This window comes from Cydia pomonella, chromosome 2 (genome assembly GCF_033807575.1).
Source record: "Cydia pomonella isolate Wapato2018A chromosome 2, ilCydPomo1, whole genome shotgun sequence".
In the NCBI taxonomy this organism is placed as follows: domain Eukaryota; kingdom Metazoa; phylum Arthropoda; class Insecta; order Lepidoptera; family Tortricidae; genus Cydia; species Cydia pomonella.
Window position 1 is genome coordinate 33,960,034 of NC_084704.1, and position 27,376 is coordinate 33,987,409.

The 27,376-nt window shown below is 36.1% G+C and overlaps 1 protein-coding gene across 2 annotated transcripts; it reads left to right on the forward strand.

The window, feature by feature from the left end:
- The first annotated feature begins 319 nt into the window (after positions 1–319).
- LOC133515429 (acyl-CoA Delta-9 desaturase-like) lies at positions 320–26,982 on the forward strand. 2 transcript variants are annotated; one of them, XM_061847971.1, is made up of 5 exons: positions 320–478; positions 13,065–13,282; positions 14,867–14,997; positions 23,621–23,826; positions 24,908–26,982. In XM_061847971.1, the coding sequence occupies exons 2-5, from the start codon at positions 13,069–13,071 to the stop codon at positions 25,404–25,406; spliced, it is 1,050 nt and encodes a 349-aa protein (XP_061703955.1). In that variant the 5' UTR covers positions 320–478; positions 13,065–13,068; the 3' UTR covers positions 25,407–26,982. The 2 variants fall into 2 exon arrangements, with proteins under 2 accessions (XP_061703955.1, XP_061703956.1); XM_061847972.1 differs by lacking the exons at positions 320–478; positions 13,065–13,282 and adding an exon at positions 13,472–13,577.
- The last annotated feature ends 394 nt before the right edge of the window (positions 26,983–27,376 follow it).

The following is a 27,376-nucleotide window of genomic DNA, read 5'->3' on the forward strand; positions in this document are numbered from 1 at the left end:
GTACTTATACTGAAATAAATGATATTCTATTCTATTCTATTCAATGTCTACCTACTGTGGAACATACACTAATATCGGATACAAAATGACGGAGCCCTATTTTTATTGAGTTTTAACCCATGCTCACCAGGTCTACAGTTCACAGAGTTACTAGTACCTAGTTCAGTTTAAAAACAGTGGTGAATTCGGCTTGGAGGAGTGAAAAAGTTCACCTGATAAGTTTATAACTCAATTATACCCTCACCTATCACCCATCCACGCCTAGACATCGCGAGTTCGCGACCACCCCGCCATCCACGGCCGGGCAAGGTCCGCACGGTTTCGCTACACGATATGCGCTTGCGATTCCCGCGGTGCGCACGCGGTCTTGTCACACATCTATATATATCGCGCGCGAGAAATGAGACGTTACAGTCGCGCGGTTAAGTGACCATAAGGAGCTGCTGTCAAGTGTCGGAAGTAATCTAGTTTATTAATTGTAAGTATTTTATTTATTTCCTGTGTTTTGATTTAAAACGGACGGGGACGGAATTTGCATAGTGAGTTTTTGTTTTATAAAATGAGAAAGTGACTTAGAAAAGTTAAAAAGTAGAAAATAATATTTTTAGTAATTTCGAGTTGCATATTTTATGCACGTAGAATTTGCGTGTTGACGCCGAAGTTGAATATTATTTCTAAATGTAGTACTTAACTCTTAACTGTAACAAAATCGAAATACAAAATAACAATAAACTTGAGTTTGTTCTAAAATTAACATCAATAAAATATCAATTTCGAGGATGTTATAAAGTTTGGCGAATTGGGTCGTTGTTCTTTTCGTTGTCTTATTTTGGACCGTTCTGTCACGTTTGTATATCTGTATTTTATCATATAAATAAAAAAAAACGAGTGCTATTGCATGTCGTTTTAGCTGTAGATTACATTTACCATGAGGAAAATTAAAAAAAAATCATATTATACAAAAAGCTACACTCCGTCACATTTTTTGGCAAGACAACGAAAATAGTACATCCTATTTTTCGCACTTGTATCGTAATGTACTATGACACAATTGTCAATGCCAACTCTTTTAAGCAATATCAAACTCTAAATACAAAATTTCAATAAACTTAAGGTTTTGTTCTGCAATAGTTTGACATCAAAAAAATCTCAATTTCAACACGCAGAGACAATACCTTAATACATCTCCGTTTTTCGGCAATTGTCAATGCCAATCTTTAATCGTAAAATACCTATCGTTATGGAATGGTAAATAAAAAAATAAATCAAGTGTATTTTCAAACTAGTTGGCTAGCTCAACACAAATTTCAAGCAGGTGTGTACTAGTTCCCAGTTCTTTTAGCCGGCGCTTGGCTGCTTATTTATTTGGGAAAGTGTTGTTTGGACTTCACAACTAGCTTTTAACTTTAAACCTAAAATAAAATGTTAGTACGTGAACATTTTAGTTATTGTATTGTAGAACTTATTGAATTTTCATTGGGAGATTGAGAAATATTTTAGAAAGAACACACATTTAACACACATTAATAATCACAAACATAAATATTAAGGCATTTTCTTTACCGCTATTTAGTATTCATTTTAGTTTTTTGTACCTCCTAATTAGTTGAATTTAGAGTTTCATTTCTCCACTATCTTAAGATTGCCTGGAAGGGATCGCTCTTTAGTGATAAGGCCGCCTTTTGTTTGCCTGTCTTTATGTATTATGTGTGTTTCCTTGTAAATTTATTTTGAGGTAGTGCAATAAAGAGGATTTGTATTGTATTAAATAATATAACAATAATAATTCAGCCTATATACGTCCCACTGCTGGGCACAGGCCTCCTCTCATGTCATGTCATTGTATTGTATTAAAAAAAATATCAAACGATGAGGCATACATTTTTAATTGATATTAATTTATAGAATTTTACTAAGCAATGTGCATATTAGGCATTTGTGCGAAAAGAGAGCAAAAGTTGGTTAAACTGCAAGTTCTGATTTTAAAACCAGTCGCTTGCTAGGGATTCAACATAAGTACTCACAGCAAAAACCAAGTTACAATTTAGGTGCACAAGTAACTATTGTACAAAATTTTGGTTCCCATAATCAATGAGATAAAACATCTTACATAATACTTACTTACTCCTCTGGCGCAGCGACCCAAAGTGTGTCTTGGCCTCCAACACTACTGCTCGCCACTGATCCCGGTCCTGTGCAGTTTCTCGCCAGTCTTCAACCTGGAGCTCGCATAGATCCGTGTCCACCACATCCGCCCATCGATACCTAGGTCGACCGGACGGGCGGCGTGCTGTCGGTTTTCCCTCAAACGCTCTTTTCACCGCCCGATCGGCTCCCATTCGCTCTAGATGACCGAGCCACCGCAGCCTTTGCGCCTTTGTGACACCCATGATATTTGACTCAGCTACTATCTGTTCGACTTCGACGTTTTTGCGGATTCTCCAGCTGCCATCGGGTTGCTGTATGTGTGTGGGGTGGGGTGGGTTGGGACATAATACTTAATATACATATTTCATGCGTTAACGAACTAACAAAACTATCTACAGTAAGAACAAAACTAGAAAAAAGTCAAGGTAAATATTTACATATAAGTAGCAGTAACTTTGCACATTTTGTTTAACCTCTCGCTATCAAGTGTAAGATTTGGAATAGTATAAGGCCTTGACCTAGCATTGTGCCAACGAGAATTTTCAAAAATTGCAAAGTGCAAATGTTTATTGCCAAATCTTTTTACAGTTAGTTTCGATTTTTATGACACGTGAAATAGCACCAATGAGTGAAGTAAATGTTAAATGAAACAGTCGTCAACAGTTAAGAACATTGAGTAATAATCCCTAATCTGAACGAGAAGTTTCTAAGTGGAAAATTGCATGAGAAGTTTCTCATTTAAGTTTGCAGAAATTTACGGAAATTAGAGAATGTTCTGCAATTTGGACATTGTTAATCACTTGTGACTTATAAGGCCTTACGTTGACCTTAATTTATTCAGGAAAGCCCTAAAGTATTTGCATAGAAACGTGTTTGTCAACTGTCTCGCATTTTCAGAAGAGGCGGTGATGAATGAATAAAATTACACATTAAAAAGTATAGAGAAATACGAATTTAAAATATACAGGACACTGACAATGACGGTTTCGTGTATATATTACGGGTAATGTTAGAAGATTAATTATACTTGCCGCAAATCTAACTGGCCACTGAGATCATAATGCTATCTCCTTTACCCTTGTTAAGACCAACCAAGAGTGAAAGAGATGGCATTATGACCTGACTCGCCACTTAGTTTTGCGCCAAGTATAAACTCAAGTTAACCCTGGTATAACTGGCTGGATAATGTTAGGTGTTGCATCACCACTTCTGACATTACCCTCCCAGTGTTGGGTAGACCTGTAAAATTAGAGTTGATTTAATTTTCGGGCTTTATCCAAAAGGCTTGGGTAATACTATGTATACCTAGGTAAACTTAAGTTTAATTAAAATATTACCCGTAACATATGTATATACCTAGAGGACGTATTGTTGAGTGTGTGGTTTGGCATTACGGTAAGTAATTTGGCTAGTGAATACAACGAATAGTCGCGCTAAAATCGTATAGTAATAAATTATCGTTAAATTATTCGGATGTAATACTATAATGAAAAACGCCTAGTTACTTTTATTATCAGTTTCTTACAAGTACCTAGTCATTAGTGCTCTTTACTAAACTTTGTTCACGGACTTATATTGCCTCCATAGTGAATAAAAAAGTACTAGTCTAAATTAAACTACTTACAAAAACTACTAAAGTTGTATCTTACAATATTGCTCGTTAAGTTTCCACACTGTATGTACAGCTAACTATGTACATACAAATAATTTACAAAGGCCCTTATATTCCCTATCTCAAACAGGCCGCGGGGGTCGAAGCCCGTTAAGGCAAAACCGATAAGCCGTCGGTATATTAGCGATCAGATAACGCTAAAGTCGATCCATTGTTATGAGACCCGCGATCTTTAGGGAAAGAAAGGATAGGCAGGATATTGGCCATGTAATGCTGGATACACACAGAACGAAAAAACGTAGCGATTTCAGAAGGCTGTAGCATCAAACGCCAATCTCCTCGCGTTACAGTTTTAGGCTGTTAATGTGTTAAACTACTTAGTTAAGAGGGGGCTCCCGTAAAATTGTAGTATTTATTTTGGATTTTTACACGTTATCATGATCATAGATGTCAATGATAGTTTTAGTAGTTGGGTCAAAATTATTTTCGTTTTTTTGTTTCTGGTCACTCTGTCACGTTATCTATGTCTTCTATCAAATAAAAAAAAAAGTCGAGTGCTATTATATGTCTTTCTAAGATGTGAAAAAATTAATAACAAAATTCCATTTCATACAAAAAGCTCACTCCGTCACATTTTTTGGGGAAATAAACAATGTTTGAATGTGTGAAATGTTGAAGTCGATGTTGGAGCATAGTTGGAAGTAGTAAGTTGCAAAACATTTTCAAAATTTCGGTAATTTTATCTCATTGCAAGTTTCCACTTAGAAAGTTCCCGTTCAAATTAGGGATTATTACTCAATGTTCTAACTGTTGACGACTCTTTCATTCAACATTTACGTCACTCATTGGCGTCTATTAGTGTCATAGAAATCGAAACTAACTGTAAGAAGGTATGGGAATAAACGCGAAGAAAAAAATACCGAGAGAATTTCATGACAATCTGTATATTTTGAAAATTCTTTTTGGTACAAATGGCACAATGCTAGTTGAGATATTTTAGACTAGGTATAGTGGTTTTACGGGACTTAGTTTTGTTGTCAAATTTCATTTCAACATTCTTATTGCCACCATATGCCATTAGTCATTACCATATGCGAAATCGCTACCATTTCTCGTCACGCGAGCGGCTCACACAATGACGCGTATCGGACAATTGATAGTTCCCTCAAAAGAGTAAGGTCACATATAGTCACAGGTCACTGCGACATAAGTTATTTGTCTTGCTCGACCCATATCGCGTCATCTTCAGATCACGCCACGGACGCACACATTCACGTATTGTGAAGCTGCAATCCAAAGTTGCTATCACCAGTATCACCATTACGTTTTGACCGGATTGTCCTCTAAAAATACAATAATCTTTATTAATGTTCGCTTTTGGATAATTCAATGATTGCAGTAAGATAGTGATTGTTATGCATTGTTATATTTGATTGAATTTTAGGTATAATGTCCGGGGCAAATACCTACACATTTACCTTTATGTTAAGACGAAAGGTCCCCATTTTTCTCTCTGGATATCTTATCTTTCTTATACCTTTAAACGAGCAATTCTTATATATATTTCGGGGACCTCGGAAACGGTTCTAATGATTTCGATGAAATTTGCTACCTATATGGGTCTTGCGGGGGCGAAAAATTAACTACGTCTTATCTATGGAAAAAACGCGCATTTTTGAGTTTTTAAATGTTTTCCGAGCATTCTCCCAGATATTTAACATTATGGAAAATATTTTTACGCAATCTGATGTTTATATATTAACCACAACTATGGCCCTTCGTTAGTTTTATTTTTAAATTAGTATAAGAGTTAGGAGTTTTTAAAAAATTGCATGGAATTTGTTTTTTGCTTCTATTACTCCTGTCATATTGAAAAAACCAAACGAAGCGGAATTTTGTACCGAAAAAATCAAATGTAGCGGAATTTTGTATGAAAAGTTTGTACAGACGGTTTCGGTGCGTCGTTCTTCACAGCGGAATTAAATACGGTAGTAAATAAAAGAAGCCACCACCAAAAAAACTAGACACGTGTTTCGCCTCTCTACGAGGTATGACCAGGAGATGTCAATTGCATACAATAAATATGATATTTCGTGTATTAGCAAAGTAATATTTTTGTTTTAATTAATATTTCCACAGAGTAACGTCTTTCGAGTCTAATTATTAATTTCATTTATTACTAGACTTACGCTTTTTGCCCTTAAAAAGTAACGTTTAAAGCTTTGTCCGTTGATTTACATTTGTAATATTTCACCTAAATATGGGGTCTGCGATAATCCGTTTTTTATTGCCTGTAATTTTACTAGATTACCAAGATTATGTATGTTTATTCAGTATTCCCGAAACCCGCACTCATCCCGATACTTCGCGCATAATTAGTGAATTTGCCTTTGAGCTTGCTTACTCGTATTTTATAAGGTTGAATACGGCAAAACGGGGTTTACCTACCGTTTAAACTAAAAAAAACAAGAATTAATCGAAAAAACACAACTACAGTATTGAAGTGTGAATTTAGACCAATCTACATGGAAAATTTAATAGAGGCTTGAATCGGTACCATTTATCCGAACAATGAAGCTGTTTGTTAAAAAAAGCATCTTTGATACGATTTTCTTTGCTATAAAAAGTAACTAAATGTACAAAAATGAAGTCGATGCCATAAATAACCAGTTTACCAAACAATATTTACGACGCCGAAAATTACAATGAAATGAAATGAAAATGAAATGTAATGAAAATGAAGTGTAATGAAAATGAAATGTAATGAAAATGAAATGTAATGAAAATGAAATGAAATGTTTTTATTCCAGAAATAATATTCCATAGGTATGTACAATAAAATGAGATAAATTACAATGCATCGTCTTAAGTAGGTAGGTTTACAATGGTATACAATGAATTTATTATATCTGACGAGCAGTAGTACCATTTTAATGGTATTATTTTTATTTCTAAACTTAATCATAATTTCATCTTGTAAATGATATTGATAATAATAATATTTATTGTGTAAGCGAAAAGCTAAATAAACAAGGGATATCAAGTAAGCTCCGTCGTACAAAACAAAGCTTGTTACGGAGAATTAGATGCCTAAGAAAAAGAAAAACCTCTGTTTAAGTTATTGAATATTTTGCCTGGAATATCAGCATTTCTTTGATTTCACAGGAAAACCTTTGAAAGATAGCTTTGAAGTTAGGGGAAGGTCAAACGACAACTTTTAAGGTTTTTCATGGAGGCCAATTCGAACGTGCATCTACATCAAACCGATATTTGAATGACACATTTATATGCACACTGAAGATATCGCTTTTTAGCGATAAGACCGCCTGTTGTTTACCTACAAGGCCTAAGAGGAGTAGACCTCGGCGGACTATCTCTGATCAAATCGGGGAAATCCTGAAGAAAGGCCAGGTCAAGAGCACCCTAAACCGACGAGCGTGTATGAGGAATGTTATGAAAGTGAAGGAAGCGAAAGAGGTATGTCAGGATCGTAGCAAGTGGTCTCTGCCTACCCCTCCGGAAACGCCTATTTACCGGAGGGGTAGGCAGAGACCACGGATTATATGTATGTATGTATGTTGTTTACCCCTGGGTACTTGAGTTGCTGTATTATCTGTATTATTTGCCTGTATTGAGGTGTGAAATGAAGAGTATTTATATTTATGTCACGGTTCCTGTTTACAGCTTGCCGAGTTGCTTACAGATAAACTGACAGACGGACGGACAGTGAGGCTTAGCTCTCTCCGCATCATTTTGGCTATTTTTTATTTTGTACCCAAAGGGTAAAAACGTGACCCTATTACCAAAGAGATTTGAAATAGAGGTGGATTGTTAAAGAAAACTTTGTAGCCACAGTAAATTTACTGCCATCTTTCATTTCAACACATGATTAAAACTTTTAGAACACCATTTGACTATGACGCCACTTCTTGATATTTATCAAATTTGACACATATCATTAAAGAATAAGGATCAAAGTCAAATGGCGTTCTAAAAGTTTTAATCATGTGTCGAAAGATGGCAGTAAATTTACGTGGCTACAAAGTTTTCTTTGACAATACAGCATCCAGATATGATCGTTTTTTCCAACGGAGGAATGAGGTCAATGTGAATGATGTCAAAATTAAATCACTTTATGAAGTGCGAATAGGCATCCGATTCATTTGATCTTCCTCAATAGCTCTGATTGCTGTACAAAGGTCGCAAAACATCACTCGTTCCACAAAAACTTTCCCAATTGCGTACGTGACTATCTCTCAGTATCCATTATTATAGCAAATGATAGAGGCGCTTGTAATGATCGATTACGTGTAATCGCTTAATTAGATCACCAAACAGGTTTGTCGTAACGCCATTTAGGCATTTTAGGAATGCATTAATTTTAATGGAGCCTTAGGTACAATTAGGTGCAATACCATACTTTAAACTCTCGCATTTTGTATACTGATTAGTACCTCATAGCTAGGTTTGGAACCGGTTTTAAAATAGCAGTAAATACCAGTTTATTTTGGTGTTACTCCGGTTTATTCCGCGAGCGACGAGACGGCCGTCCGGCCGCGTAAACAAATACACCTACCTACATAGGAAAAAACCGTTTTTTTTGTTCCTTCGCCGAAAAGCGACTGGTAAATATCAAACGATATTTCGTACGTAAGTTCCGAAAAACACAATGGTACGAGCCGGGGTTTGAACCCGCCACCTCCGGATTAAAAGTCACACGCTTTTACCGCTAGGCCACCAGCGCTTCCAGTCCGTGCTATCAAAATCGCTGCAAAGTTGTCTTGGTCTAGCTCTAACTTCTGTTTTATTACCAAATCTACTTCCCAGTCTGGTTTCAAACTAAAATCAGTTTCTTGGACTTAAAAACATATTTTCGAAAGTTTACCTTAAACTACCACATCTTTGTTTTGAAATCGGTTAATATGAAAGCAAAAACGATTTCCTTTTGACGTCATGTAAGTACCCGTAATACACGATAAAAGTATAATCAGTCTATTTACTTCATATTACGATGTTTCTATTGTGCACCGGTAATCATGTAATCCAGTATCTTTTACTACTTATTTCTACGTATCAAGAAACTATTTTAAATTGCCTCAAAATTCTAACAATACTCAAATATATTTTGTCAGTTGTAATCAAAATTATATACATTAAAATGGGTGTGGGTAACTCGTCGGCCTCGTCGTGACGCGCGATTATGTCTGCGTCGGAGCGTCGTCGATTCGCCAACCGTTAACGTTGAAGCCACTCGTTATGGAGCGAAATATGTCGAGCAATTTATGACTTAAAAAAAACACTATACCACACACACACACTTAACAGTAAAGTTATGTAGAATTGGGTACTTTTATGTTATTTCTGTAACCTCTTTTGAGAACAAACAAAACGGTGTTTTTAACACTCCGTTAACTTCGGGGTATGGCTGGAAACTGAATGGCATAGTTAATTTTCAACATTTAAATTATTATTTTTCGTAAAAACATATGTATTGCTGCATATAGCGTTGTTGTAACATGGGTATGCTATTGAACTTAATCAAAAAATGAAGACTTTGACATATCAATATTATTTCCAACATCGATCGTCCAAGATAGTACTTGCGTTTAGTAGCAAATGCATAAACTCTTATTTAACACTAATCAAAATGTTAACAAGCTCTATCGCAAGTGTACAAGTTGATAAGGGCCTTACCAGACAAAACTCAATTTTTGATTATCTCCGAAATGGAGTTAATTAGAATACCGGTGTCTTTGAAAAAGTACTTTATTTTAAGCTCAGGAATACAATCTCAAAATTAAAAGAGTTTAAAAAACACCTTTAGAAATCAACGTAAACATTAACTCTTGTATTAAATGCAATTTATACTAATTTCTATTGAAACCGAGCCGAGATTGGTTACACAACATCAATGGTTTCCTTCGCAGCGTTCAAATAGACCTAAATTAGAATTAAATTGCACAGTTTGAGAAACCAGACTCCCAGTTACGCTATTAAAGTGCCTTAGCGCTCTGTATTAATTCTAATTGATAATAATTCTTAACTGTATAAAATTATTAAGACACTTTAGCAATTAAAACAGAAACGGTAATATTTAGCAATTCAAATACAAACAGAAATAACAGTTCGGGCAGTTTCTAGGTTTTTTATAGGATAGCCAATTAATTTTTGCGAATAGGGAATATTACGCGAAACTCTGCGTAGGGGGCGCTACTACCGCAATCCATCACAATCTTAGGGTCTACTTCTTTATAACTCTTGCATATTAGAGCTATAGGGACCGTGCGCGTTGGAGGGTCTGCCATCTTGTGGCCTGAATCGGAACCATAAACATGTACATTTACACGTCACCTGTTTTCTTGTGCATAGTAGGTTCTGCCATCTTGTGGGCTACATCGGAACAATAAACATCACATTTACGCCTCGCGCTAAAAATCTGACGGCTCCTGTGCAGCCTCCTATAGTTCATGCACGCCCCCTATAGAGAGGCGGATAATGAAATTTCGATTTTCGCGTTTCGCGGTAGACTCTTTCCCCCTTATTCATAAACGTGTACTAAAGTTACGATGCCGCTGATCATCGTTTGTCCCTTTCCAACGTATAGGTATGATGGAACAAGTGACAGTGAAAACTTTCAAAAACTGTTTAAGGGATAGCATTTATAAGTTAATTTATGGTTTACAATATAAGCTAGAGCTGCACTCTGGCGGCAGAACAATGCAGTAATACCCCCTATTATTTGAAATTCGAAACGATATGAATATTAATAGAACGTTTCAAGCCGTAAACCCTGTCCCATGAATATTGTTGTTCGGTTTTCTGGCCTTTATAACTTTATACAAATCGTGTAATTTACGAAGACGCCTTGACTCGTATTGTCTTAAAGGTTAGATTGGACCAACCTACGCGTCTTCGTGGATGACACGAACTATATTTTATTAATTTGAAAGGTTGGTCAACAATGAGTTCAAACTTTGTCACGCAAATTAATCTGTTGTCCCTTTTTCACACGTGATATGTTGATGAAAGTTTAATGTATCCCTTCAGCTCGCTTGTTGCAGAGTACACGTATTGGGCCTTAATTAATCTTAGGGACGCGGTTGGCGTTAGTGGGAGCAAGCGATATTGCTATCTTATTCCACAGTATAAGGACCGTGCACGTTGTAGGTCTGCCATCTTGTGGCCTAAATCGGAAACATAAATTTGACATTGACACTTTACGTCAAAGCCGGTACTGCCCCCTACAGCGCACGCACGCTCTCTTGCGCGTTGTAGGTGCTGCCATCTTGTGGTCTAAATCGGAAACATACACTTGACTTTAACACTTTGCGCCAATAAAAAAGGGGATCTTGAGCTGCCTATAAGTTCATGCGCGCTCCCTATAGCTGCGTCCGTCCTTTAAAATGGTCTACGTTGGCCCAATATGTGTTGGCCTACTCGGCATCAGATGACCTATCGCGAACCACGTTCGACGTATTGCCTCTCTGTCGCACTTATAAATTCGTACGTAAGTGTGACAGGGAGGCAACACATCGAACGTGGTTTGCAGTAGGCCTTTAGATTATATATAACGAGTTCAAACGAGTATCTCTATGGACAGTCGCGTGCAAATTAAACTGATAAGAAAGTTATTTGACGCACGTTTTTGTTTTTATCAAATCACATGTCGATAAAGCTAAATGACGATTAATGCATAAATAAAAACATTGTCATCGACATCAATCGTTATTTTCATGTAATAACATGACTTTTTAGGGTTCCGTAGTCAACTAGGAACCCTTATAGTTTCGCCATGTCCGTCTGTCTGTCTGTCTGTCTGTCCGAGGCTTTGCTCCGTGGTCGTTAGTGCTAGAAAGCTGAAATTCGGCATGGATATATAAATCAATAAAGTCGACAAAGTCGTACAATAAAATCTAGAAATTTAATTTTTTTGAGGGTACCTCCCCTACACGTAAAGTAGGGGTGAATTTTTTTTTGCTTCAACCCTACAGTGTGGCGTATCGTTGGAAAACTAATAGGGGTCTTCAACAAACATTTTTTGATAAAGTGAATATATTCGGAGATAATCGCTCCGAAAAAAAAATGTGTCCCCCCCCCTCTAACTTTTGAACCATAGGTCCAAAAAATATGAAAAAAATCGTGGAAGTAGAGCTTAAGAAAGACATTAAATGAAAACTATAGCGGACATGATCAGTTTAGCTATTTTTGAGTTATCACAAAAAGTTTCCCCTTCATAGTAAAAAGACTTACTTTAATTAGGTACTGATTATGCAAATTTGCCTATTTGTTTAACTCGCGTGAAAGGTACGGTTTCATCCCTTGGTTAACAATTTACTATACTTTAAGCTCCAGTTTAGCTTATTGTGACGGAAGAGTAACTACGGAACCCTACACTGAGCGTGGCCCGACATGCTCTTGGCCGGTTTTTTTTAAATCTAAGGAGATTATGTGAAATATAATTAACAGATCTTTATCCTTCGTATAAATATGATTGTTCACGTATTGACGTATGTAATTCAAAGTGCAAAGTAGGTGTAGATAGACTTTCTCTTGGCTTAGCTGGAAAGTTGTGATAATTATTTAAGTATTTGAAGAAAATTTCTAGAACAAGGTTCGATTCTTTATTTGGATTGATTATTGATATTTTGTTTATGAACAAATAAACATACATTGAATAAATAAATTATAATAGATAGGCCCGGATTTCCGCCTAGGCCCACATGGCCCAAGGGCCTAGGGGCCCAGGCAATCTAGCACTGGTTTTAAGATAGAGGAGGGGGCCCCCTAAATTCCAAGTGCCGTACCAAGTGCCTAGGGGTCCTAGGTTGCTAAATCAGGGCCTGATAATAGACTCGAGTGAAAGTAAACAGTATTCGTACATATTTATTTATAAATTAAGGTATCCGTTCGTCCGCTATATCCGTTTTTTTAATTCCAAAAACACCGCAATTTTTTTGAGAATTGCAAAATGCACATTCTACCATTCTTAATCCTTTACGATGATCATGATTAATATCTATATATAATATGATGATGATGATGATTACTGATCCCTAATTTAATGTATTTAATTTTAGCGAAAACTCGCATGCGAGATTAATTGCATTGCGGAATTTAATCAGCCGGCTGAATTGGGTGAAATGAAACCTCAATTGTCCGCAATATAACTGAACTCGCATGAGAGTTCATGCGCCTTAAAATGAGCCCTGTCACAGCGGCCATTGAGAAACCATTTTTGAACTTATTGAGTATGTAATCAATGAGTATTCCAACGTCGTATTGAATAGAAAATCTTTGTTTGCAGCACAATGCCGCCTCAAGGGCAACCCCCAGCCTGGGTGCTAGATGAGTCCGACGCCGTCACCGAAGACAAAGATGTGGCCACCCCAGCCCCGGAGGCCGAGAAGAGAAAACTGCAGATCGTGTGGAGAAATGTCACCCTGTTCGTGTTCCTGCATATCGGGGCGCTGTACGGCGGATATCTGTTCTTTACTAAGGCTATGTGGACCACGAGGATTTTCAGTGAGTGTTTAAAATAAGACAAAGACCTTTGCAGATTGTGTAGCTGTAGAGGAAGAGGATCACCCTGTTCATGTTGCTGCATCTTGGGGTGCTGTACGTAGATACCTGTGCTTTACTATGGCTTTGTGGATTACCAGGATGTTTAGTGAGTGTTTAATATAAGACAAAAATGTGGGCCCAGCCCCGGAGGCCGACAGGAGAAAAATGCAGATTGTGTGGAGAATCACTGTACTTGGGGTGCTGTTCGGTGGATACCTGTTCTTTACTATGGCTATGTGGGTCACCAGGATTTTCAGTGAGTGTTTAATATAAGACAAAGACGTGGCCATGGTCACCCCAGCCCGAGGCCCAGAATAAAAAACTGCAGATTGTGTGGAGGAACGTCACCGTTCGTGTTCCTGCATACCAAATTTCAACTTAATCGGTTCAGCGGTTCAAGCGTGAAGATTCCATTGTAATTGCAGGAAATCCAGAATGGTTTTTGTTACTTCTTTTTTCTTCGATTTCTACCCTTTATAGATTTACTACTCATCTACGGGCACAAAATAAGTAATAATATTTCATCTACGGATCCGATTTCTTTACTACCACACAAAACAACCGTAAATAACATTCAGAAACCTGTTTGAACTTGAATTATATTGCATGAGTTTAAGGTACAAAATGGAATGAGTCTTCGAACGTTACTTACGGCTATTATGGGTGAGATTAACGTGAGAACACGTAGCTATCATACGGGCAGTAAGTGCGCACGTAGGAGGGTGAATCAACTTTTTTTGTTTTGTTATCCTGTCCCGTTGTCCAAGGGACAACAGTGGCACAGTTTGTTTGAAGAGACGTTGTATGCCGTTCTATTAACATGCTTAGTAGGGGGCCCATTATGGACATTGGTTATAACGACCACAAAAACGCAAGTTTGATACATTTAAGTACCATAAAATCAGTATTTCAATGAACTTTTGTCCCCTGGACAACTAATAGTAACCATGGCAACGAGTGACGCTAAAAAGTTGATTCTCCCAGGAATACTAGTGCTGCGACCTACTAAGAACCTTTCCAATAAGATTCCTTCATTTTTGAATTATGCGGGGGTGTTTGGATAATACTAGAAATGTAGGTAAAGATTGAGATGCTATTTGGGTTTGTACAGGCACACAAAAAAAATCTATTTGTAGACAGATATTTATTTTGTAGACGTTTAATTACAACAACCCTTTGCGCATACATTTATTCAATTTGGTGCCTTTTTTTACTGATAAAGTGGGTTTTTAAACTATCCCTAGAATGATTCGTGTATTTTATCGTTCATCTGCTATACCAAGTATAAGAAAAATTATATTTTACAGTACATATGGGGCTACTTTATAGCACTAGTGCGAGAAGTAGCATATTACGTTACTGTGTCGAACATTTAAAGGGCCATATGTACTGTAAAACGTTGTACGATACATGTGCGAATAGGTAATTCGCAACTCGTGTCGATTTAAAGCACTCCCTTCGGTCGTGTTTTAATTTATCGCCACTCGTTTCGAATTTCCTATTTTTCGCACTTGTATCGTCATGTACTATTTTGTTTAATTTCAGCCGTGCTACTGTACATCATGTCCGGTCTGGGCATCACGGCGGGAGCGCACAGGTTATGGGCACACAAGTCGTACAAGGCGCGCCTGCCTCTGAGGCTACTGCTTACGCTCTTCAACACCATTGCCTTCCAGGTCAGTACACATTCGATAGAACAGTAGTCCTTCAGCCGCCGCAAAGTCGCGTTCAATTTTATGCCATATCGTACAGCTGGTGGTGACCCACATGGTCTAGCCGAAAGATCAGCGCTGACTTTTGGGTTAGCATTTATGCTGAGGCGGGGCCATTTCGTGGTAAACTATTTATTTATTCTATGTTTAATAATTACTTTGTTTTGTTATGCTATACTTTTGTATGTCATTTTATCACGAATAAATGCGATGATTTCTGATTTCTGCAAGAGCGTACTTCCATCTTAAAGGCGGCAACGCACTTACAACTTACAACTCCTCATGGTATTGCGGGTGTCCATGAGCGACGGTAATCACTTACTAACAGGCGGTTCGTCTGCTTTTTTGCCTCCTATATTATAAAATTAATCCGTAGCGACCCCCGTCAGTTCGACGGAGATGTTTACCTAAAATTGTCAAAACTGAGACGGGACTCGGCTGATATTTCCTCTTAATTGTTCGTGGTAAGAATTTAGGTCCCGAAAGTTATTTGTAAACAATTCTACGAACTTATTCGATTACAGAGCGGGTGAACTAAATTACACGAAAGTTGTGTTAATCTGCTCAGTTTATTTGCAAAAAAAAAAATCAAGATATGAAAGTTATTTATTTGAAACTAGCTTCTGCCCTCGACTTCGTCTGCTAAATCGTCAACTAAATCGGTTCAGCGTGAAGAGGTCAGACAGAGCTACTTACTTTCCTATATTAGTAGGAATACCTAATGACCAAAAATTCTGTCGAATTTGAAATTTAAGACGCATTTAAGACAAAATCAGGGGTGCTTTCATTCGATTCTCACAGCACACTTAAGTTGCAAAACATTTAAATTCTAATTACAATCAGCTATTAACTGTTTACCCCAAATTGTATTTTCCTTGTATAATTATTGCTATTAAATTAATAAGCAGTCTAAGTACAATACAAAGACGATATTCTTGAATAATTTTATGTCTATAGACGTTAATAAATCAGTTAAAGACGTTATAAATCGGATCCCTTTGTTTGGCATAATTATTGAAAGTCATAATGTAATGATGGTCATATTATTTTATTTATTTACTCTTTATTGCACATAAGAAAACACACTGTACAATAGGCGAACTTAATGCCGTGGGGCATTCTCTACCAGTCAACCTTTATGCAAAGCAAATAAGTTGTAGGCGGTGCAAAAACATGAGGTATAGGTGATACAATTAGGTACATGTACGAACACAATACAATCATAAGAAATACACAAACATAAACATACATATATATATATAAATAATATTGATACAAATACATATACTTTAACATTAGTCATAACTCTGAAAGTGTTAACTTTTCAGGAATTTCCTTAGGTTATCCTATAGATAGGTTAGGTTTGTTTTATGGCAATCTTGGAATGTTACGCGTTTCTGAGAAAAACCAAATTATGGCTAACGAAAATGCGGACAAACAATACATTATGACTTAATACTTTATGAGAAACAATAGAGACCCATTATAAATTTATACCTATCAATTCAATTAACAGCTATGAAGCTTTTAATTGAATTGCTTTCTGAACTTATCTCTGAACATTTATTTCACGTTAGAAAACTCTGAAATTAAAATCTCGGTACCTAAATAATATTTGCTTGCGCAACGACAAGCCGCTTAGAAATCGTGTCTTATCATGGCTAAGGGAACGTAATACGGGCCCGTTGTCATTTGTTTTTCCCCGCGGTTTCTGCTCCAAGTTTAACTAATTGTTACGAGTATAAAAGGGTGTACTCTGGTAGAAGAGGTATGACTTTTTGGTAAAATTTGGGGCCTATTTCACCAAGCATTGACACGTGACACTGAAAATTTCCTGCCATTTCTGAGTCGATAACAATGGTATAGGTATCGCTCGTGGGGGGAAAAGGAATAAAACAAACATTAACTTTCACAAATAAAGCCAATACGCCCAAACAAATAATGCCCGATCCATATATAATAAAGTGTGTGTGTAAACAAATCAAAAGTGTGTGTAAAAAAAAACACCATAACAAAAACAGAAATTATTACACTAGCAAAAAATACAATAAGGATGACACAAAAATATTGAGACCTTAATTACTTCGTAATCTTGCACGTTTTAAAGGCAACCATGGTAAATCAACAGTTAACACTTACAGTTAAAATAGATACTTAAATATTTTATTAGTATTATCAAAATATTCTTCTTAAGATATTTAGGTTATATGTTAAATGCTCAAAACGTCTATCATATTTGTTTACATAATTGCAATTTTATTGAGCTCCACTTTATACAAACCCGATAAGAATTTCGTTAGCGTGATGTATGAATCAACGCTGTCGGTTCAGCGCCATCTAGCGTGAACCTTTTTGTATGAAATTACTATACGGACGCCCCTGGTGAAATGTAACCAATTTACCTTCTTGTTAAACGCTTCGATAATTTCATGATTTACCTCTTCGTTAAGGCCCCGTGGGTTCAGGAGTATTTCATATTTTTAGCTTTTATGCTACAATTATTACAAATTTTAAGGTGCGTTTCAGACCTATGTTCTGGATTTTTCCATCGAGCTAAAGTCCAGAAATCAGGTTTCGAATCGATGAAGTTACGAAAACAGGCCTCAAGATTGCTCATTAAATTTTGGCAACTGTACTGTGATCTCAATAAGAGCTACGATTTTTACAAGCTTTTATTTAACTTACCCTGTTAGTATGTATGTTAATTACGAGTAGTGTCGGTTAAACATAGAAGCTAAATTTGACCCACTTTCCGATTTTAGATTGAGCTGAAATTTTGCATACTTATGTAAATCGGATGATAATTCAATATTATGATGACATGGAGCTGATCTGATGATGGAGACGGAGATGACCATGGGAACTGTAACAAAAAACGCAGACTAATTCTGTTAGAATTGCAGTATTAGTTGCCTGTGGAAAGATAATTATATGCAACGATAAAATCTTGTACCAAAAATGAAAATTTTGTCATAAACTTATTTAACTCTACTGACTGAACCTTAAACGCAACTGCACTTTAAACTCATCGATAATGTCACGATTTACCTCCTCGTTAAAATAAATTTTTCGGGTGCTAACGAACCACGGGAATACGTAGCGTGATGCTGAAATTTTTAATTAACAAATGAATCATTAATTGTTCAGTGGAGCCGTGCTCACTCCCGTGCCATGGAACTGGGTGCCTATATAAACTTCGTTGTGACATCAAAATGATATCTCGCCGGCTGAGAATATAATTGTGTCATATCCATTTCTGAGTATCATCGTTTTTTAATGATTAATAATTAACAAAAAATATGCTATAATTGACATAGATCGGTTTAAAAAAAAATATTTTCAAAAATGTATGGCATATTTGTAGTTTACTATAGGATGATAATACACTCTGTTAACAGATAATTATCACAAAAATTGTGACATATGCATAAATTTGTTTCATGTCACGCATTGTACGTTTAACATTTGCTGATCAAAAACAATGCGTAGGTATATTTCATGATTACTACTATATTCAAAATATTATGCATAATATTATTTATTATGCGCCTAAATAACAAATAAGTTGAATATTACCAAAATATCTGGTCCTGGGTTCGAATCCCGGTAAGGGCATTTATTTATGTGATAGCACAGATATTTGTTCCTGCGATGAGGCATGGCATCAAGATTCTTGAAACTGTGTATAAATAATATAAACAGTGTAGAAAATATTTTTTCCCATGTGGTGAATCTCGCAATTTTCGAAACTTTTTAGCATGGTTACTGATACATTAACTATATAGCGTGTATTTTTGTTATAACCAGAAACTTAAACTATACGTAGGTTATAGTGTTATAAAACAATTATAAAGGTTTTTTTTTTAATTTAGTCTTAACTAACAGAGCATAATTAATTTAAAAAAAAATCCGAAGGGCAATGTATTTCTCATGGTCACTTGTGACAGTTGTGACGTCGCGTCATTAACGACGTTTTGAATAAAAACAAAGTAGTGATACCTTGCTTGCTGAATTATTTTATATGAAAAAAAAAGCCGTCCATTTTCTATAAAACATTGAAAGTGTGTTCATACAGCTTAAACCAACTACCTTTTGATTATGTGGTCGTATCAAAAATATACGTTGTATATATAATTTCTTGTTATAGGCGATCATGACGAATAATTAGCGATGTTTTTTTTTTTATACTACGTCGGAGGCAAACAAGCATACGGCCTGCCTGATGGTAAGCAGTCTCCGTAGCCTATGTACACCTGCAACTCCAGAGGAGTTACATGCGCGTTGCCGACCCTAACCCCACCCCCCCTCGTTGAGCTCTGGCAATCTTACTCACCGGCAGGAACACAACACTATGAGTAGGGTCAAGTGTGTGTAGTGTGTGTGTGTGTGTGTGTGTGTGTAAATGTATGTTACGTGACATCAAACAAAACAATGACTTTTTATCAAAAAGATTTTATATTGATGGACACATGCAAGGATAGCGCATCACAGGTCAATTCGAACGTGCACTGACATCAAACCGATATTAGAATGATATTGGAATTATATCAGTTCGACGTCATTCGCGGCGTTTGCGTGAAAACGCAAGGGTTAGCACGTGACTATCCGACTTAACCGAGATGAGAGTACGTCACGTTTTCGTCCGTTGTTTTATCGGCACGCGCCCACCACGTTTGACCCCTCGAAGTTAATCATCTGACGTGTTTTCGATCTCGTACATTTCCTTCCATGTGAGTGTCACGCTGAAAGGTCGCTCGAATGTGATTGTCTGTTATCTGTGCTGATCGTCAATTTATGTGTTTTACACATGATGTTTAATAATTTAGTAGTGCGTATGGTACTTAGACATTAGGAGATAAGAAGAAGAGCGGTATAGTTTTCTAGTTCCAATAATTTGAGGCATTTTGGGGGCCTAATAATATCGCCAAATGTTGTCGTCGTAACTCGTTCAAATGTGATTGTAGTCTATTATTACCTGTGCTGTTCGTCATGTAATTAACGTGTTCTACACATGACGTTATTAAGTAATGCGTATGAAATGTTGCCAGATTGTCACAAAAGTCACGTTTTTTGTGACTTTTGGACCTTAGCTGTGACATGTGCGACAATATGCGTGACTTATGATTTGGCTGTATTTGAACGTTATTTTTTAAATATTTTATAATGAAAGGACAAAAATGTGACTTGATCCATAAAAATGTGACTACTTCTGTGCCTTCTTCGATATTAGATAAGAAGATAGGAATACCCTAGAGTGGTATAGTTTTTTAGTTAAAATAATCGGAGGCGTTCTGGGGGCCTGATATTAGGTACCTACCTAATTCTCATGTTAATCTAAAAGGTCTCAAGAATTTGATTGTGGTCTTATCTGTGCTGTCATGTAATTAATGTGTTTTACGCGTGACGTTATTAAGTAGTGCTGCAGTGCTGCCAGTCACAAGTCACATTTTTCGTGACTTAAAAATCACCCCTTCTTTCAAGCCCTTATCTGTGAGATGTACAACAACTGTTCCTCAATTTGTTCTGTCAAATCGAGGCAAAGTTAGTTTAGGCGCGTTGTAGTTGCTTTGCGTATATTAATCTGAAAGGTCGTTCAAATGTGATTGTGTTGTGGTGTCTGTTATCGGCGAATGACTGCTGATTGTCATATAATTAGTGTTATGACAATGTAATTTATAATTAGTAGGTACATTTCATTTATTACCTCTGCGTTTTTTTGGTCATGTGATTAACTGCCAGTGACTGGTTTTAGTTATCAAACGCGCTTTCTAAGCAAATCAGCACTTCTTAAATAAAGTTTAAAAAAATATGATGTACTTTTACGATAATTAATCAGAAAATAAATCCACATTGATATTAAAAACTTTAAATCTTTGTTAAAACCATTTACCTATTATTTTGAAAATTAAAGTAAATAAATTAATACTAATTAATGTGTTGGTAATTTTCCACTTGAACTGTAAAATGATCGTAGCTAAATTTGTATAACTTTAGTAGCAATTAATTTAATATCTCCGGTTTAGAAACGTGCGCATAAAATTGTGATAAAAGTACAATAATTATTAATAGTAGTATAATTTAATCAAACTATCAGTGTACACAAATACCTACAAAAAGATAATTATTGATGGTATGCTTGATTACGACAAAAACTGCAACATTGAACAACGTTGAGTTACTTCAGCGGAAGCATGCAACCGCTTATGAATTCATTTATTTACAAACATTACAGCCGGTTTGCGAGCGGGACATCGATACATACGTGCATTGCGTTGTCTCGCTCAAACAGCAACTGGTCCGTATCAGTGTGATAACCACTTTTAGTCGAGAAAATATTATTTGCACTGATTAATGTTATTGCTAAAGGCTAATGGATGGGACGTACGGCAAAACACTTCACACCTCTTTTTTTTCCTTTTGTATTCGTAGAGATAAAGTTTTATGTAGGTACTGTAATTAGCTTTAAGTAATATTGTATGCCCCTACGGGGTGTCAGCGTCTGACTTGTTCGTATATATAACATCTTAATTGAAATGTACATGACTTCACAATGAATAAATGATATGATGATATGATATGACCAATCGGTGCAAATTATATTTCGTCAACTATACGAGAAAAACTAAGCAGTCAAGATTATTTGACGACCAGTTTGGCCTAGTGGGTAGTGACCCCGCCTACGAAGCCGATGGTCCCGGGTTCAAATCCTGGTAAGGGCATTTATACGTGTGATGAGCATGGATATTTGTTCCTGAGTCATGGGTGTTTACTATGTATTTAAGTATTTATAAATATTTATATATTATATATATCGTTGTCTAAGTACCCTCAACACAAGCCTTATTGAGCTTACTGTGGGACTTAGTCAATTTGTGTAATAATGTCCTATAATATTTATATTTATTTATATTTATATTTGGCTTAGGCACTGAAGCCCTGAGAGCTCCCTGTCTCTCTGTTTTAGTTGTGGCTTACATGTCATTTTACGTTTACATGCCACTGTCAATATCCTTGATAAATTGCTTTAACGTCGTTACCGCATTACTGCCACGATCGCTACATATTCAATCCGTCAGCGTCACTCATTATATTAAGAAAATTGGTATTGACATTATAAGCGTCAACGCCGCAAGAATCATATTTCAATAACTTTGGAAACATAAAACATCTCGAATAAGTAGTTAATAAATATAAATTACTATAAGAGGACAAGGAAGCTGATATTTAAATTTTCTAGAAAAATATATCCGTCTCGCTAACGGAAGCGCCTCCTAAACCAAGTGCGATAAGGATACAACGCCAGGTTAGGCGAAAAATCCTGCGCATAATTCTCCAAAAAACGATGTTTCGTACTCGACTGTTTCCTCTTTCAAAACTCAACCATATGTAACAAAATTTTGAGATCTAAATGGTAATGAAATTATCTGTGTCGGACTATTTTGATTTTGAGGCTAATTGATGTCAGATTTGAATACCATGCTTCTCTTTGCGGCCTAGTAAATTAGGCTGTTTATGCGAATATTTGAAGTGCACTAGCGCCTTAAGGAATATAAAATATCAAAATAAGTAAAACAGTCCGACACAGATATTAATAATAATAATCTGTGTTGAAAAAATCATTGCTCTAGCTTCAAAAAACCCGGAAGAAACAGTCGAGTACGTTTGTATGGAGAAATTACCACTCCTGTTGCCTCTTAATTTTTTAAAGTTTTTATTACTTAACTATTTACTAATTTATCAAAACCCATTTTCTTATTGTTTCATTGAATGCTAAATATAATAGAAAATAAAATTGTACTCGTTTTTTATCTGTACCTAGATCAATTACAGTACTATATACCTAATATCCAGTTAAGTAAAAATTTTAATATCGTCGAGCTTCACAAATTAGGATTAATTTATACCCTGGCTTAATACAGCTTGATTCGATGGTTAATTAAGTATATTACGCACAGACCTACCTGCGTATATACGTATATACGTTGTTATTATGGTTATTGACGTAATTTCATTATGTTTACCTCTATAATTGAATTGTAAAATTCTTAATCACGATTTACGTTACCTACAAGGCGCAAAAAAAATGGGGCAGGTCGTCTAAGTCGGCCAACCAACCCTCCAAACAAAGGTCAAAAATCTCTGTCCGAGTTCATCACAAAGGGTATCAGTATAAGCGTACAGTTAACCGTAAAAGTTACGTGTCTCAAATGTATCTAAACTTAATCATAACTTTGTTCTGACCAATTTTCTCAATAAAGGACTCTTTAATTTATTTGCTCATAAATCCCGATTAAAGAGAAAATTATCCTTAATTAAGAACTTTGGTTAAAATCCGAGAGTCCCTTTAAAACTCTTGCTAAGAGTCAGTCTCTTTACTTTTCTCAAAACTTGACAAATCTTTGCTAAATTTTGTCCCTTTCAAACAAATTTGTCCCTTTCAAACATGTCAAAATCACGGATAAGGACAAACGATTTTCAAGGGCTTATTTATTATACTTGACAAGCCCTTATGAATAATGCCGTTAGTTTTCACTTTCGACTAAGAATTTGTTCAGCAAAACTTAAAAATCACATTAATTTGTTCCAGGATTCTGTGTTGGACTGGGCGCGTGACCACCGCATGCACCACAAATACTCCGAGACCGATGCTGACCCGCACAACGCCACTCGTGGCTTCTTCTTCTCGCACGTTGGCTGGCTATTGGTGCGAAAGCATCCGCAAATCAAGGCCAAGGGACACACCATTGATATGAGCGACTTACTGGCCGATCCCGTGCTGCGCTTCCAGAAGAAGTAAGTAATTGTTTGTCTTCTTCTCGCACGTAGGATGGCTATTGGTGCGAAAGCATCTGCAGATAAAGGCCAAGGGACACACGATATAATCAGCGTACTGCCCGATTCCATGCTGCGTTTCCAGAAAAAGTAAGTAATGTGTCTCTTCTTCTTGCTCGTTGTCTGGTTATTGGTGCATCCACAGATGACCATAGGCATAACATTCCCATTTGTTTATTAAAAAAATTTGAGCTGTGATTCGAACCATGAACCAATCTCTAGGTAAGATTTTTTAAAAGTCGTAAACTGGTTTAAGTGACAAATTTATCTGTGAAATTAAAAATTATTACACTACCTAGTACCCGCCCACAAAATGTACTTACAAAATGTTTATTTACAAAAACAATCATCAAAATCAATCCATTTGATTGACAGATTTATCGCGTAACTAAACTAACAAACACATACTCTCGGAATGATATCCTCCTACTTTTATTTTTTGAATCGGTTACTAATACGTGAACAATACAAGTAAATAATCAAAACTTATAATTGACGACCGGTTTGGCCTAGTGGGTAGTGACCCTGCCTACGAAGCTGATGGTCCCGGGTTCAAATCCTGGTAAGGGCATTTATTCGTGTGATGAGCATGGATATTTGTTCCTGAGTCATGGGTGTTTTCTATGTATTTAAGTATTTATAAATATTTATATATTATATATATCGTTGTCTAAGTACCCTCAACACAAGCCTTATTGAGCTTTACTGTGGGACTTAGTCAATTTATGTAATAATGTCGTATAATATTTATTTATTTATTATTTATTTATAATTAAATCAAACATCAGACATCACACATGCCCTTCTCAAAACTTTAAAGGATAAACAATTAAATATTGTTTTGCTGCCATATCATAATTGATTGACAGGTAGGTAAATTAATTCTGAATATCACAATTTCGTTACAAAACATGTTGTTTCCACAGTTTCTAATAGTTGTTGTAGGTATCCTAATAGTTTCGGATACACGAGTAAAACCTTAATTATTTTGTATTAACGAATATGACATACGAAAGTTAAAATTGATGTTTATTTTTTCCAGATACTACCTAACCCTGATGCCGCTATGCTGCTTCATCCTGCCTTCATACATTCCCACTCTCTGGGGTGAATCCCTCTGGAACGCCTACTTCGTCTGTGCTATCTTCCGTTACTGCTACGTCCTCAACGTCACCTGGTTGGTCAACTCCGCCGCCCACAAGTGGGGAGACCGTCCTTACGACAAAAACATCAACCCTGTCGAAACCAAGCCCGTATCTCTGGTCGTATTTGGCGAAGGCTTCCATAATTATCATCACACATTCCCTTGGGATTATAAAACTGCTGAGTTAGGAGGTTATTCTCTCAATCTGTCCAAGCTCTTCATCGATACTATGTCTAAAATCGGATGGGCGTATGATCTGAAATCTGTATCTCCTAATATTGTGGAGAAAAGAGTGAAGAGAACGGGTGATGGTAGCCACCATGTTTGGGGATGGGACGACGCGCCTTCTGAGCAGAAGGTGGCGGCGACTATTGTCAACCCCGACAAGACTGAATGAACTGATTAGATCGGTTGACAATATGAGAAGTCTGTATAGTAATGTGAAGATTACCTTAGTGTAGGTGTATCTGCTAATTAGCACCATTTAACTATAAAAAAAAAATTAATTTTCGTCGGGGGATGTTTGGGCCCTTTTAGGATTCCTTTTTTATACACCTTGAGCCTAGTGACCTTAGCCATTGGACAAACCCTGAAATCCCACGTAGGGTTACGTCTCACGGAATGCTCTTCAAATATTTTTTTAATTAGAACAAAATAAAAAAAATTTTTTTTAACAAAAGTTACTTGCAATAATCGACAACAAAAAGAAACACACTGTGTTAATCTTTGGCAGTGTTTTTGACAATTTGTTCGAAATATTTGATAATGATGACATTTTTAAAAGTCAGAAGTTTATGAGTGTCATAAATAAAAAAGATAATCAAAGAGGTCGAATAAGGTGCCATACTATTCTTTGAGGATATTACCTTAGGAGCTTCTTACATACAGGCTGCTCCAAAGTAAAAATGGTAATTTGTTAATTTCTTCGAAACCGCTACACCGGTTGTTATGATACTTTGTACACTGGTTCTAAAATATTCTAAATACCCTAATGTATATGTACACTTCGGCTTTGTCCAATGGCCAGGGACATACTGTATAACACTGGAACTGTTTAAAAGTGGTTCAACTTGGACAAAAAAAATGTTATCTCCACAAGGATCCCTTTATTTTATTATGAAGTAGTAATCTATGTGCCAAATTTGAACTCACTTGATAATCATTTAGCGGTCGCTATGTTTTTGTGACTTGCAATAGTTTCATACAAATAAAAAAAGACAACGCCAAGAGCCATCAAAAGCATCTCCAAAAAGCAAAATGATTGATGGGTTAATTTATTTTCATACACTTTTCTGATAGAAAAATGGCTCTAAACGGTGTTTAATTGCTCCAAATTTTATATGAAATTTTCTTTGTGTTTTTTGTGTGTATCTTAGATAGAAAAAAACCTTGTGGAAAATAAAAAGTCATGACTTTATATAACGTTATACTGAGGCCTAGACTAGCAAGAACTTGCACGCAATTTATCTTACATTGCCGACTACTAAAGTAGACTGCATTCAAAAGTTTGATCAAATACCGCAATGTAATGAGAAGTATTGCTGGTCTAGACCTCGCTTATGGACCATCGTAGTATGTACCTATCCGTTGGCATTTGTATTTATATATTTACAATACACATACATATACACATACACATACATACACACACATACATACACACACATACACACACACACATACATACACACACACATACACATGTATACATAGTTAAATAGTGTTAATATGACTCACGATACTTTAAATGTTTAAATTAAACTATTGTAGAGTAGCTGTTTACACTTAGCTATTAATTATTGTGACGATTTGTGATAATTATTTGTCGATAATATTTAGTTTATTTATTTAGGATTAGGAGTTACCAAATATTAATTAACATTTAATGTATAATTTATCTGCACGTAACACTGTTAGCTGTGAAAACATTAGTTTTAAGGATTGTGCTCAATAAATACGTTCTGAAAGACCAATATTTATTATTCATTTTTTTTCATTAAGACTACTTTTTAACCCCTAACACAAAAAGAGAGGTATTATATGTTTGACGCTAATATCTGTCTGTCTGTGGAATCGTAGCTCACCAGCGGATGAACCACGTCATGCTCTCCAGAAACCCCACATTGCATTTCGGATTTTTTTTTATTATATGAGGATTTAGTACAGAATAGGTACTTAATTTGTACTTACTTTTTTTACCTCAACAAATTAGGAGTAAAAGCCAAAAGTATTTGGGGTTGCTGTAGAGCATCCTCCCAGCAACCCCCTCTCGAGTTTTCCCATAAATACTATATTTTCTACTAAACGAAAGGTCAGACAATTTTCTACGCACGATTTTACCCTCAAATAAACTACGTCTAGTTTAAT

What these genes read in the sequence shown, in the direction of transcription:
- LOC133515429 (XM_061847971.1), top strand. Translation starts at nt 13,069, where the DNA reads ATGCCGCCTCAAGGGCAACCCCCAGCCTGGGTGCTAGATGAGTCCGAC. An exon ending in GTGGACCACGAGGATTTTCA is followed by an intron (nt 13,283 to 14,866) that starts GTGAGTGTTTAA and finishes GTTTAATTTCAG; the next exon opens with CCGTGCTACTGTACATCATG. An exon ending in GTGCTGCGCTTCCAGAAGAA is followed by an intron (nt 23,827 to 24,907) that starts GTAAGTAATTGT and finishes TATTTTTTCCAG; the next exon opens with ATACTACCTAACCCTGATGC.